At 37.4% G+C, this 14,830-nt stretch overlaps 1 protein-coding gene across 1 annotated transcript in view; it reads left to right on the forward strand.

The window, feature by feature from the left end:
- GTF2F2 (general transcription factor IIF subunit 2) overlaps window positions 1–14,830 on the forward strand; it is a 132,451-nt gene that overhangs the window by 69,719 nt on the left and 47,902 nt on the right. The window contains exon 5 of the mRNA XM_006083525.3: window positions 1,216–1,297. Coding sequence (XP_006083587.1) covers window positions 1,216–1,297 — 82 coding nt within the window. The remainder of the gene's footprint in view (window positions 1–1,215; window positions 1,298–14,830) is intronic.

Raw genomic sequence — 14,830 nt, forward strand, 5'->3', positions numbered from 1 at the left:
TTCTCTTGAATTTTGTATGAGGGTCACCAAGAAAAATCTTTTTAATGGTAGGAAAAATTGTCCTTCTATTTGGACAATTATTCATAGCACTTCAACGTCTAGTTTGGACACACCCAAATTAATGATTCTGCTGGAAAGAGAAGTCAGAGCAACTGGCAGGCAGAACTGGTACAGAGAATAACCTAGACAACGGACCTGCCCAGTTTCACAATATTTTTTAGGCTGGCTGTTCAAGTCATTATGTCTTCTAGGATTTTATTTACATATATATGGATGTGTACACATGCCTGTATATATTCAATTTTTAAAATTTTATGTCCTTTTAAGCTACTCTCTTGAGAAAGAGCTAAGTGCATAAAAGCTATTTTATTGGCAAGGAGTTGCAGCAGCCCAATAAATAAACCTGACAGGAGCCTGTTTTTTTACTAGCCAAGAATAAAGTTTTTCTCTATTCTGACCAATGACTCTACTATAAACTTTAATTCCTTTTGAAAAAAATAAACAAACAAGATAGACTCATAGATACAGAGAACAGACTGACAGTTGACAGAGGAAAATGGGGTGGGGAGGATGGTAAAACAGGTGAAGAGATTAAGAAATGCAAATTGTTTCTAGCCGGTTTGGCTCAGTGGATAGAGCATCGGCCTGCGGACTGAAGGGTCCCAGGTTCGATTCCGGCCAAGGGCACATGCCCAGGTTGCTGGCTCGATCCCCAGTAGGGGGCGTGCAGGAGGCAGCCGATCCATGATTCTCTTTCATCATTGATGTTTCTGTCTCTCTCTCCCTCTCCCTTTCTCTCTGAAATCAATAAAAATTTATTTTAAAAAAAGAAATATAAGATCCAATGGACTGGCCTTTTTTAAAAGAAAGAAATACAAAATGGTAGTTACAGAATAGTCACAGAAATGTAAATTACAGCATAGGGAATATAGTCAATAATCTACACTAATAACTATGTATGAGGCCAGGTGGGTACTACACTTATCAGGGGTATCACTTCATGAATTATATAAATGTCTAACCACTATACTTTATACCTGACACTATTACAGAATAATATTGAATGTAAACTGTAATTTTAAAATATATTCCTTTTGTTTCTTTGATTTTTATTATTTATTTTATTATTACTGTGGGTAATGTGTCAGAATACAATCTTGAATATGATAAATGTTAACTCTGAATACATTTGTTATTTTTTTCTTTCCATTCAAGATAAGCTTTCATTGGAAGGAATAGTGGTACAAAGAGCTGAATGCCGACCTGCTGCAAGTGAAAACTACATGAGATTAAAGAGGTTGGTGTTTTTTAACTTTAAAATAGTACCTGATATTTCCTTTTGGGGATTGAAATGCATATGTTAGATTGCCTATTGACTGCAACTATCATTATAATTGAAAGGGTTTTCAAAAGCTGTTTGCTTTTAAAACCAAGTAAGAACAAACTTCCAGTTATAAAATAAGTCATAGGAATGTAGTTTACAGCAGGGTGACTACATTTAATATTTTATTGCATATTTGAAAGTTGCTATGAGAGTAGATCTTAAAAATTCTCATCATAAGAAAAAATGTTTTGTAACCATGTATGGTAACTAATGTTAACTACACTTATTGTGGTGATCATTTTGAAACGTATATGATTATCAAGTCATTATGTTGAACAACTAAAACTACACCTAAAAATATAATGTTATATGTCATTTATACTTCAGTTTTTAAAAACCCCAAGTAAGAGTTTCTTTGGTAAGGGAACTTTCAGAACATGGGCTGTTTATTTGTGGTATTTTAAGATACTGTGTATTATAACATGGAATCAAACATTTTAAAACTTCTTTTTTTAGTTGTCCATATAAATCTTGATTTTCCAAAGCTGTGTAATGATATCTTTGTGCTATTTTATTTTCAAAGGTTATAATCTTCCCATAATATCTAAAATACTATACTGTATAAAGCAAGTATATTAGTAGAATACCATCCTTTAATCTTCAGAGAACATTTTATAAACTTACTACTTTGTTAGAGCTTTTGTTTCAGGGTCCTCACTTTCCCACTTTTGTATGTGGCTAACATTTTGTAATTAATATTTATTTATTTATTTATTTATTTATTTATTTAACAGAGAGGAAGGGAGAGGGATAGAGAGTTAGAAACATCAATGAGAGAGAAACATTGATCAGCTGCCTCCTGCACACTCCCACTGGGGATGTGCCCGCAACCAAGGTACATGCCCTTGACCGGAATCGAACCTGGGACCCTTGAGTCTGCAGGCTGACGCTCTATCCACTGAGCCAAACCGGTTAGGGCTGTAATTAATATTTAAAGATAATGATTACAAATTCTTGATACTTTAAATTTTTTGACTTTCAGAGGCAGCAATTTTTAAACCCTGAAGAATTGTATTGTACTTTTATAGTTTATATTGAATGTATTTCAACCCCATATAGTTTAGAATCATAAATTTATTTGTTTCAGTACTTACTATGTGAAACAAAACAGACAAAATTCTGCCCTATGGAGCTTCATTTTAGTAGACTGTAACTACACAGAGCTGGTAGTTGAGAATACCTGTTCATGTGGTAGTGGCAGCCTCTCGGATTTCAGTATTCTCATTTATAAAAGAGGCTGGTTGAGTTGGATCATCTCTAAATTACACATCATCTTTTTAATTTTTCCCCTCTTCTCGATTAGATTAGAGTTTATCTCTTGGGAATGAAAAAAAAGAGACTGGTTTTCTTGTCCAATAATTCCTCTAATTTAAATGCCTCCCCACAGCAAATAAAAGTATGACAATCAAAATGAAAAAAAATTTTATAACAGAAAATAACTTTGGAACTTTTGCAGAAGATGTTTCTCTCTTTGTTTTTAGCCTGTAAAGTCTTTTTGAAGATTTGTCTTCAAATAACTACTGAAATTGGAAAATGCAAAATCTGGTTACTCAGCTGCTTGCCAAGATTTTTCCTGTGGTCTTGATTTTCTTTAAAGGTTTCTAAAGATTTCTGATAATGAGCAGGCAAGTCACTGGTGCTTATGAAATGGCTGCTTTTTTTCTTAACAAAAAAGAAATTAAAATTGTTTAGCCTTTAGAGTGTCTTAAAACACCAGCCATTGCATATTTCAGTTACTTAAGTGGCTTAAGGAAATAGGGTGCTTCAGGAGATGGTAATCATCTGAGTTTCATAAAACAGATGCCTACCATAAGTTTTGAAGAGGGAGAATTTTTTACCAAGTGGGAAAAGACAGGAGTAAGAACACTCTAAACAGAGATATGAAGGCACAAAGACTTGGGGAACACAGTAGAGACTTGCTTATAGTTCTGCAAGCCTGGAATGCAGGATTTGTTGTAGGCAGAACAAACAGAAGCTCCAGCCCAGAACTTTTCTTTGAACTCCTCCAAACTTATACTCCCCAAAGCCTGGTTCAATGTCCAATAGATATTTCGAATATGTCAAAAATTGAACTTCCCATCTTTCCCCCAAAACCTGCTCCACCAGCAGTCTTTCTCATTTGAGTTAACTTTGCCCTCCCATTTTGTCAGTCCAGAACCTTGATCACATTCCTGTCTCCTCTCTCACACCCCATATCCAATGTGTCAGAAAAATCTGATTAACACTACCTTTAAAATATTACACATCTGCAGTCTGACTGTTTCTCATCACCCACATGATCTGTCATTTCTCACCTGGATCACTGCAATAGCCTCGTAGCCGAGTTCCTGCTTCCACCTTTGCCCCACTGTAGTCTGTTGTCAGCACAGTAGTCAGAGCAGTTCTTTTAAAATCTGTCAAGTCATGCCATTCCTCTGCTCACATGTGACTTGCAATGCTTGCTATATTATTCAGAATAAAATTAAAGCCCTTGCTGTTGTCTGCAGGGTCCTACATGATCACCCTGCCATTCCTCCCCCTTCTTTCCACATTCATCTCCTAATAGTCCATAGTACTCTAGGCACACTTCTGTATTAGGGCCTTTGTTTTGGATGTGCTTTTCTGCTTGCAACGTATTTTCTCCAGATTAACTGCATGGCTCAACTCCTCACCTCTTTCAAGTCTCTTTTCAGATTCTACTTTAATAAGGCCCATCCTGACCGTGCTACTTCCTTCTATACTTGTATTTTCTTCATAGCACATAACACTTTCTAATGTATGTACCATATAACTTATATTTATTGCCATCCTTGCTCTAGTGCAGGACAGAATTGGCAATTCAGTACTTGAGCTATGCTGTACCTAGATATATCACAAATATGCTCAAAGTTTTTCAGGGATGCCCTGACTACTTCTTAACAACATTCAAGTTTTTGATAATCTGGCTCTAGTCTCACTTTCTGACTTCATTTTCAAATAATCTCCTTTACCTAGAAATCAGATGGCTGTATCACACTAGAAGTTGTTAACCCCAGATGTGCTAGGCACTTTTACATCTTACGCCTTTGTTACATGCTGCATATTCCACATAGGACGCCTTATCTACCTTCTGCCAGGATCCTTCTGAGCCTTTAAAACCAACCCAGTTGTCACTTAGGGAAACCTTCTCATAGCTTCTACTCCCCACTCCAGTTAGGGTCTGCCACCCTCCTTTTCTACATTCCACATGCTTATTTATTCTTCTTTAATGGTTTATATAAATGTCTGTTTTCTACTGTTTACATGCATCTTCTAAAAGATTATGAACTTCATAAAAACAGGGACTGTGAATTTCATTTTTCTTCTCACTCTTCCTCCCTCTTTTTTATATTCTCTGCAAGTAGCATAATGTGTTACAAATATTAAAAACCCCAAAAGATTTGTTGGGTTGAAATGGGTTGAAATAGAAAGGAATGGTGAAACTCCAGGTATAGAAACATAGGACTCAACAACACTCAGCTTCTTTAATTTTCTTACTCTGAACTGCACTTGAAACCTGGAGTTGATTTTTCAGTCCATACACATGTGCATATGCATGCACACACGTCTTGCTTTGAGAAGAGGAAGTGATTATAAAACAAGTGTAAATCTATTTCATCAACAATTAAGAATTTTTTTAAAATATAAAGTGTTGAATAGTCTTCCATTTATTTATCAAAGACCTTTTCAGTAAGTTTTTTTTTGTTACTCAGTGAAATTTTACTGTATTGTATTTTAGCAAATAGCAGTTGAACTACACTTTTAGTACCATAAATGGGTATATTAACAAGTGTATTTTATGTCTATATATATAAAAGCCAAGCGACCGGAACGCCGGATCGACTGGTCGCTATGATGCGCACCCCTGGCTGGCCGGCCAACCTCCCACAGCCACTCCCCCTAGCCGGCCCGGCCCAATAGGCCCACATTGGGGCGGGGGGGGGGGGGCGCGGACCCCACATGTGCATGAATTCATGCACCAGGCCTCTAATTTATAAATAATGCTCTTAAGGATTAGTGTTACTTAACAGGACTTTAATTTTAGTAATAAATTCTCATAGCTCTCTGCTATTAAATTTTAGTCAGATGTTATGAGAATTATAACTCTCATGTTAATCAAATATAAGAGTCTGTCATTCATTTAGATAAAAGTAGAAATTAGTATTGCAGTAACCTCAAGAAATATGTAAACCCTTAAATCAATGAAATTCAAGTCAAGAAAGAAGAGAATCTTATGTTATAATTTTTTTGTTCTATTCCATCTCATAAAATCCCATTCCATTTAGCCACCAAGAAAACCAAAGAAAAAGTCCAAAGGAAAAAAAATGCAAATGTATTTAATAATAGCTCTTATCTGCTATACTAATTAAATTTTTTTAATTTGCCTTTTTATTAAGTATAAATTTTAGTTAAGCATCTTGAGGGTTTTTTTTAATAGTTGAATGATAAATTATATAATCACCCTATTTGTAATATATGTTGTATGTCTTAAATTTAAAGGGACATAAATATTACACAAGCATCCTAATGTGCGTTTTATTGTGGGATAGACACAGTACTAGGAAAATATAGAACTCTAACTTCTGCATGTTTGTGTCACTCATCTAAAAATACTTGTCTCAAAAGTTTTCATTTCATACAGTATTTGTGAGTATTCTTCAAAATCCTAAGAAAAGCCTTTTCCCTTTGGGAACAGAATATTGTCTGTGGGAAAGAGAAAAATCAGTCTGTCTTCTATGCTAAGACACCAGACAGTAGGAAGCAAGTTGTGATTCACACTCTTTCCTGGGGAGAGGTTACCATGTTGTACCTGCCTAGATTTCTAATGTCCCATATTATGATAAAAGATCTTAGAATGTCTTATTGTAAGGGAAGAGGGAAAGGACCCCCTCATTCAGCAGATCTTTGCATAATTTGTTGGTGATGCCATTCATGTAGGTGAACTAGACTTGTCCCCAAAGAAGTTCTGCAAATAAAATTTTTGCGTAACACAATAACCACACTAAAGCATTTTTTTCTCACCACATTTAAACTAGTATTTGAATATATTTAGTACTGTAATTTTGACTCTTCTCCATATGTAAATTTCTCAAAGAATAATTATTTTATAAATGTTTTTATATAAGGATGATTCTCTTATAGCTATATCATTTTTAATTGATTTTTCCTTAGAGAGAGAGAGAATAGAGATAGGGAGGGAGAAGTGAAGAGAGGGAGAGAGAGAAAAAGAGAGAGAAATATCGATTTGTTGTTCTTATTTATGCATTCATGGGTTGATTTTTGTATGTGCCCTGACTGGGGATCAAACCCACAACCTCGCGGTATCGGGACCATGCTCCAACCAATTGAGCTACCCAGCCAGGGCCTAGCTATAGCCTTTTATATTAAAAAGATACAAGATGAATTATAAATATGATGTTATATAATTTATTGTTCAAAGCCAGATACTTTTGAGAATGAAGGTGGGCACTAACCAGAAAGGACACCATGCTAAGACAATACTGTCCCAGATTAAGTGAATGTAAGATCACCCTTAGTGTGGATAGCCTGGATACACTAACATGATGATAACCTTTAAAACAACAACTACAAGTAAGGGTCAAATAATAAAAGTGCTGGCAATCAAGAAATTTATACTAGAAATTCTAGACTGGAGCAAACTGGTATGGCTAACCATAAACTGTTGTGTGTTTCCCAGTAGTCACAAAATTGGTAATATGATAGTGCTGTGTTAACATTTTCATGTAAATTTTTATATCAAGTTTATTAAACACCAAAATGAATAATAAACTGAAAATGGTTTTATAGAAAAACATTTTTCTATTAATCCTCAGTAAGAGTTAAGGTCATAGCAGTAATTCGGAATTTTATAATTTCTTGAACAGGGAAGTACAGCATTAAATTTTAGCTTTCTGTAATCTTATTTGAAACAGCTTTCATTGAATAGATTTTTTGAAAAATGTTGAGGTTAAGGGTTAATATCGCAATTTCAGGATGCTTTCATTTACAAGAATCAGAAAACCCGAAGCAAAATAGCTTAAAAATAAAAGGAATTCACTGACTCACATAAATCAAATCCATTGGTACTGTGGGTTTTAGCCATCGCTTTCTCTAGAAGTTCTCTAAATCATCAGTGCTCTACCTCTGTTTCTCATTTTCTTGGGGCTGTCTTTCTCCAGGTTGACTATTCTCAGGCCAGTTTATCTCCTGGTAGCAAGATAGCTGCATGCACCTCTCAGGATTACCTGCCTCTTTATTCATATGAGGACCCAGAAGTTAAGTGACCTTGTCTTTAGCCATTAACAGAACCCTTCACTTCATTCAGTGGGCTAACATAGGTTCTGAGTCTATCCCTGAACCAATAAATGTGTCAGTGGAGATGGGATACATGGACTGGTTAGGGCCTACCTCTGGAAATATAAAGGCAGTAGGGTCAATCCCATCCAAACCGTGTGACCACTCCTCAAAAGGGAAGGGGTGGAGTGGGTGCTAGGGAGGCAATCATAAGATCTGCAGCAAAACCTTTTTTCCAGAAAGCATCTTAGGAATAGGAAACACTCATCAGAGAAATTCGTACTCTTGATTGCTTCTCTGTATAGAGGGCCAAGACTTTCATTAGAGAGCAATTCTGGATCTACAGAGATGCTTTGATAATAGGTTGAGGTAGTTAAAAGAGTTGAGCTCAGTGAGATTGCCTGGGTTCAAAGACTGGCTTTCCCATTTACCAGTTGTGTGATCTTAGGCAAAGTACATGATCTCTCCGTGCCTTTATTTATCTAAGTATTATGATAACGATTAAATAAAATAATACTATATAATGCATGAGGTATCTGACACAGAGTAGATACCCAGTAAATAAACACTAAATAAATATGCTTGTGACAATTACCTGAGTAAGAATTCCTGTCCTAAAACTCTCCTGGAGGTATTCCCAGTCCCATCCAGTTCTCATGATAGAAGAGACATACACACAAGGATTCTTTTAGAATCCCTGCCCTGCGGTAGATGTATTAATTTAATAAAGTTTAAATTAGAAATAGAGTAGAAAGATAAGTAGAGCTGAAAGAAATCATCTGAAGATTTTGTTATAGAGTCCATGATAACAACTCTCTCTTCAAAACAGAAATCCTAAAGTAGTTTAGAACCACCTAGATATTATCCACAGTCAGACCTGGGAAGCTGAGTTAATTCTCACTTTACAGTCTTCCCTTCCACTCTGTCCTCTGTCCTCAAGGACTCCTTAATGTGGTCACCATTAATTGCATAATTTATAGTTTATAGTTTATAAATCTTCTGAAGGTTCAGAATCTTTCTGGAAAGTAAAGGATAATCTTAACATTTTCCCAAGTTGTCCTTGGAAATAGTCTTATCATCCCTTCTCTTGCAGTGATACTTTGATGACTCTCCTGAGGTATCCAGATGTGTGATTTTTAAAATGTGGAGCTATACATCTTTTTTTTTTAAATTAAATTTACTGGGGTGACAATGGTTAATAAAATTATATAAGATTGTACATATATACAATGGAATATTATTCAGCCATAAAAAAGATGAAATGCTGTAATTTGTGACAGCATAGATGGATTTTGAGAATACTATGCTATGTGATGTAAGTCTTTTTTAATCAAAGATTTTTGTCAAGTCCTGGGAACAGGAAGTTCTTCTGAAGAACTAACCCAAGAAGGCAGCTAGCCTTCACTGCCATAAGCATGACCTTGTTTTCATATCCTTTTCCCTTGAACTGCTCCTGTTTATGTGAAGGATTATGTGAAAGAAGCGGGATATCTTCATTAAAATGCAATACTTTTAAAAATTTGTTTAAATAGACAGCTGAAGTAAAAGTGCAAAAATGCCACTGGGTTGAAACTACCATAACAAGTGAGGCAAGGTGTTTTACCCAGTGTTCTTTAAAAGGCAACGCAGGAAGACCTCTTGGGGCGATTGGCGGGGAAAGATTGCCCTCTTTCCTCATTCTGATCATAGCAGCTGTGCCCACAGCCCTTGAGCCATAGACTGCCCCTGAAGGTTTACTATTCAAATGAAATAAGGATTTCCAGCCGTAACCAGTTTGGCTCAGTGGATAGAGCATCAGCCTGAGGACTGAAGGCTCCCAGGTTCGATTCCGGTCAAGGGCATGTACCTTGGTTGCGGGCACATCCCCAGTAGTGGGTGTGCAGGAGGCAGCTGATCGATGTTTCTCTCTCATCAATCTTTCTAACTCTCTATCCCTCTTCCTTCCTCTCTGTAAAAAAATCAATAAAATATATTTTAAAAAAAAAGAAATAAGAATTTCCAAGTGATTGTAAGAGGCTATTGGGAGTATATACAAAGAATTTAAGATAGGAAGAGGAGAGGAATTTTTTCTGTAACTGGGTACTATCTCACCCTAAACTTCTTACCTTTGGAATTCCCCACCTCTTCTGCCCAGTCTTTGGAGTTCCTCAGGGTTCTGGCCTCTTCTGCCATTCCAACTCAGGTGCATACTACATCACCACCAGTCATTTTCACTCTTCCCAAATGCATCATGAGCTGTCATGTCACACTGTCTGCAGTGTTCTTTACTTTCTTTTCTGCTGCCAAACTCCAATTCCTCCTGTAAGATTACTACCTCAAATGTGAAATCTACCTAACCATTTTCTCCACACAGGATAATCATCTCCACCAAGTTCCTGCCATTCTTTTGCTAATAGTCTACTAATTAATTACATTTTGTTCTTTATTTTACTTTCATTACTTTTGTTTTTGTCTATAGGGACTGTATCTCATTTATCTTCTAACAACTTTATGTTCAATAAATGCTAGTAGAGTAATTGACCAAAAATCAGCATTTTAAAGTTAAGGTTTTACAGTTATACTCTTATGAATGAATTCCTTCTGAATTAATACTCTTTTAATAGTGCATTTAACTATGCTTCAGATACAAATTAAAAGTCCTGAGAAGCAATATTGGCATGTGGTGGTATTTCTACAAAGTCTCCCAGCTTCGCAGGATAAAAATACTTCAGTACACAATTTCTCTTTGTTCACTCACAGTTGAAAATAAACAGGGCTCACCTTAGGCAAAACTATGAAGCATGCAAAGTTTGCCTTTATTATCTAGGCGTCTCCTGTTTTCACTCCTTTCCCTTTAGTAATGTCTATCTTTAGGTATCTACTTTTTATCTCATTCTGATCCTTTTTATTCTATCAATTCTGAATACATTTTAAGAATGAATGGACATAGTCAGATTGGGCATTTGATTTTAAGCTTTTTATTACTAAACTAGAGGCCCGGTGCACAAAATTTGTGCACTCAGGGGGTCCCTCAGTCCAGCCTGCACCCTCTCGCAGTCTGGGAGCCCTCAGGGGATGTCCGACTGCCGCAGAGGCGGGAGAGGCTCCCACTACCACCATTGGGCTCACCATCCATGAGCCTGGCTCAGGGCTTCTGGCTGAGTGGCGCTCCCCCTATGGGAGCACACTGACCACCAGTAGGCAGCTCCTGCGTTGAGCGTCTGCCCCCTGGTGGTCAGTGCGCATCATAGCGACCAGTTGTTCCACCATTCGGTCAATTTGCATATTTTCCTTTTATTATATAGGACAGTGATGGCGAACCTATGACACACGTGTCAGAGGTGACATGCAAACTCATTTTTTTGGTTGATTTTTCTTTGTTAAATGGCATTTAAATATTTAAAATAAATATCAGAAATATAAGTCTTTGTTTTACTATGGTTGCAAATATCAAAAAATTTCTATATGTGACACAGCACCAGAGTTAACTTAGGGTTTTTCAAAATGCTGACACGCCGAGCTCAAAAGGTTCGCCATCACTGATATAGGACTAGAGGCCCAGTGCACAAATTCATGCATGGGTGGGGTCTGGCCAGCCTACCCCCAGTTGAGGTGGGGGTGCGATTGAGGATGGGGTGGGAGGGCCATTTGAGGGCAGGGCTGGCCGGGTGGAGTTATTAGTGTCAAAGATCTTTGCAGGATGTATACACGTTTGCTTTTGGCTTTCGGATGAGTTGAAGCTTCAAAGGTGCTTTAGTGTCAGGGACACTTACAGCTTCCGTTCCTAAGCCTCTCCCTAGACAGGTAATGCGGTTTAGTTCCCTGCTGACAAGCCCTCTAAAGAGAGGCCGTGGTGTGATGTGGCTGCCCTCTTTGGTAGTAAGCAGTGGAGAGAGAACGCAGGAAGATGGTGGTTGTGCTGGGCACCTCTCCTGGACACCTGACTGATGGTCCAGACCGTGAGCAGATTTCCTCCTGATCACTCATCATTCAGGTTCCTGGGCTATGAAGGCTGGAGGGGGTTTACTTACTTAGAATCACTGAAGGTCACACTTCAGTGATGGGGGGGGCGCAGTTGGCTGATCGGGCCAGTTGGCCACCTCAGTGCGCATTATAGCCACTGGTCGTTCTGGTCATTCCGCCGTTCAGTCGCTTGGCTTTTATATATATAGATGTGTAATAATAGCCATTAGATTACCTGTTCAAGGTATTGGAGTAGGCAGATTTTTTTATGGAAAAGGCAGAAAAATCATTGAAATTATACCATTTATAAACACAAAATTGGATAGTCTTTTTAGTTTGTGGGAGGACTTATCACCAGGACCACCATCTCTTCTTCCTGGGCCAAGTGTGTAGATCTGGTCTTGCTGCATTTGTTGGAGATCTGTTGGGAGGAGTTGAAATTTGCTACTGAATGTGACCCACAGAAGTGGCAGATTTCCCTTAGGCAGGAATAGGACCATCACTACTAGTCTATCTAGTGGTTGTACAAATATTTAAAATGTGATCCTTCCTCAAGTATTTTTATTTTTATCTGTCAGAAATAATGGTAAATTTACAGATTTTGTTAAAGAAGTCATTATTACTATCTTTCAGAAAATTATCTCAATAATTATACAAATCTATACTGTCTCTGATATGAATGTGCCCTTTCAGTATGGAACCATTGTGTACTTCAAAATGGGAAAACTTGAAAAGTTACTGCATTCTCCAGTTTGCTGCAGGCCTGCCTGTCCTTTTTTCTTACCAGTTAGCTTAAAATTTAAGTTGTTTGCTTGCTCCTTGCAGGCACCGGAATTTTTCAACCTTTGATCTATGATTCCCTAAAGCACTTGAAGACTAAAGAAAGATACTACATGCTCCTTTATTGGGGAATGAGGGTCCCATTCAGTATACCGAATCAGTAGGAATGATGATAATCAAATCTCTAACTTATTACTAGGAGGAACTAATTTAACCAAAGTACAAGATGTACAAGAAGACCTGACTCATAGATGTCTTATATACTATCCCTCTTGCTTAAGGCTAATACAATTACCATGGGATATATTACAAAGAAAACTTGAGTTATAAAAAAGAATCCTTCAGTTTATAAGCAAAAAATATTGTTTAAAATTTTTTGAAGACTGCTTAGGCACATGGCTTTATATTATATTAATTAGGTATTCATTTTAGTTACTTTATTTTTTAAAAATCTTATTACCATTTTACAGATGAGAAAATTGAGTCATAGAAAAGTTAAGCGCTTTGCCACAGCTCACAATTTATAAATGGCAAGGCTAGAATTTGAACCTCGTCCTGATTGATTCCAATGCATTAGATGGACAACAGGCTGCCTCTTTAGACCCTAATAGTTTCAGAGGTTGCCTGGCTTATCAGTAGGAAAAGGGAAGGAAACTTGTTCTCTTTCTCTCCTCTCCTGTATTGGATAATTCTTGCTCTAACACCCTACAACTTAAACTAATATTATCTAATCTATATATATATAAAAGCCAAGCGACTGGAATGCCATGACATGCACAGCGGCCGGCCAACTGGCCCAATCGGGGACGTCTCCTCCCCTACCCCCCACCGGCCCCACCCCCGATCAGCCCCCCCCTCCCCCCGATCGGGGGTGGGGCCAGCCGGCCAACCACCCACGGTCCCTCCCCCCTGCCGGCCCAGCCTGATCGGCCCCCATCGGCAGGCCAGACCGGACCCCATCTGTGCACAAATTCGTGCACCGGGCTTCTGGTAATACCATAATTCTGTTACATTATAAAATAAACAGGATTTGTGTAAGATATATAACTGTTTCAGTTTAGAATTTTATATCAAATTTCAGATCCTACAACTTAAAAATGAACTTTGATATAGTTAGTTAATTAAATTTCAAAGTTCCATATATCTGCAGGAGAGAGGTAGAATATTAAGTGATTTTACATGCCTATGGAGTACATTGTTTTATTTTTGTGTTTATGTGAAATCTGTAATGCTTTGGGTAGTTTTGATAAACTAGTACTTGTGCCATTTTGAAGATCTGCTTCTCTTTAATAGACTCTAGTATATCACAGTTGTCACATACTGTACTGAGTTTTTTCTTGTGTAACTTTGAAGGCTTCAGGAGGTCTAAAACTCTTTTGTTGTAATGAGTTGATGAAAACAGAAAGAATGGTATTAATAATGATGATGATAAAACAGAAACTTTTGAAACAGAAAAATAGTAGACATGTGGGGAAAAACAGGAGAGGAAAGGTGTGAGCTTAGTGAGTTTATGCAAAACAAAGTGTGGCAATGAATGGCATTCCCAATGACAACTTCCAGAGGGCAGGACTTTTTGTCTGCTTTATTTGCTGGTTTTTCTCTAATGACTGGAAGAGGGCCTGGCACCTAGTAGGTATACAATAAATTTTTTTTTTTTAATGAAGAAAGGAAGGAATGAAAGATATGAGACTTAGATTTTATGTCTTCTGTCTTACAGGCTGCTCAGGATTTTGATCACAATGAGTCTTTTGTTGGTTTTTTTGAATTGTTGCTTGCCAAGTTGATTTATCTACTTCTGTTACTTACCCATATTTCATAGTTTCAAAGTGTTATTTATTACTCATTTGTTCAACAGATATTTTTGAGCATTTAATGTATTCTAAGCAGCGTAACATTAAAAAGTAGCTGGAGCTTATCTGTTTTGAGAAATGGATCATACATGGGTATTAAATAATAATTTAGAATATTATATTGTTACATGCAATATGAGAGGCTGGCACAAGCAGTAAATACCTGGTTTCAGAAAATGCTGATTTGATGAAGTCAGAGAAAGGATTCATAGACTTTCAATAGATAAAGAGGGGGAGGAAGGAATTGTGGAAGGAACGGCATAGCATAAACTGGGATAAATCACTAGGATTATTTTAGAAGTGTAGTAGATCAGCCTGGTAGGTGAGTAAACAGAGGGCTGATTGTAGGTATTTCAGTGTTAGACCAAGCAGACAGGTGATCCAACACATTGATTGGGCATATTCCATTCTGAGGGAGATTCCTACGCCTCCTTCAGGGTTCTGTCCTTGGTACACTCTCCTCTGTTGTTGACTAAGACCTCTTGAATTTTCTTCTTTCCTTAATAATCATTGTAGTTCCTGCTTCTCTCTCTCTCTCTCTCTCTCTCTCTCTCTCTCTCTCTCTCTCTCTCTCAAACCTTAC

This window comes from Myotis lucifugus, unplaced genomic scaffold (genome assembly GCF_000147115.1).
Source record: "Myotis lucifugus unplaced genomic scaffold, Myoluc2.0 scaffold_7, whole genome shotgun sequence".
NCBI lineage: Eukaryota > Metazoa > Chordata > Mammalia > Chiroptera > Vespertilionidae > Myotis > Myotis lucifugus.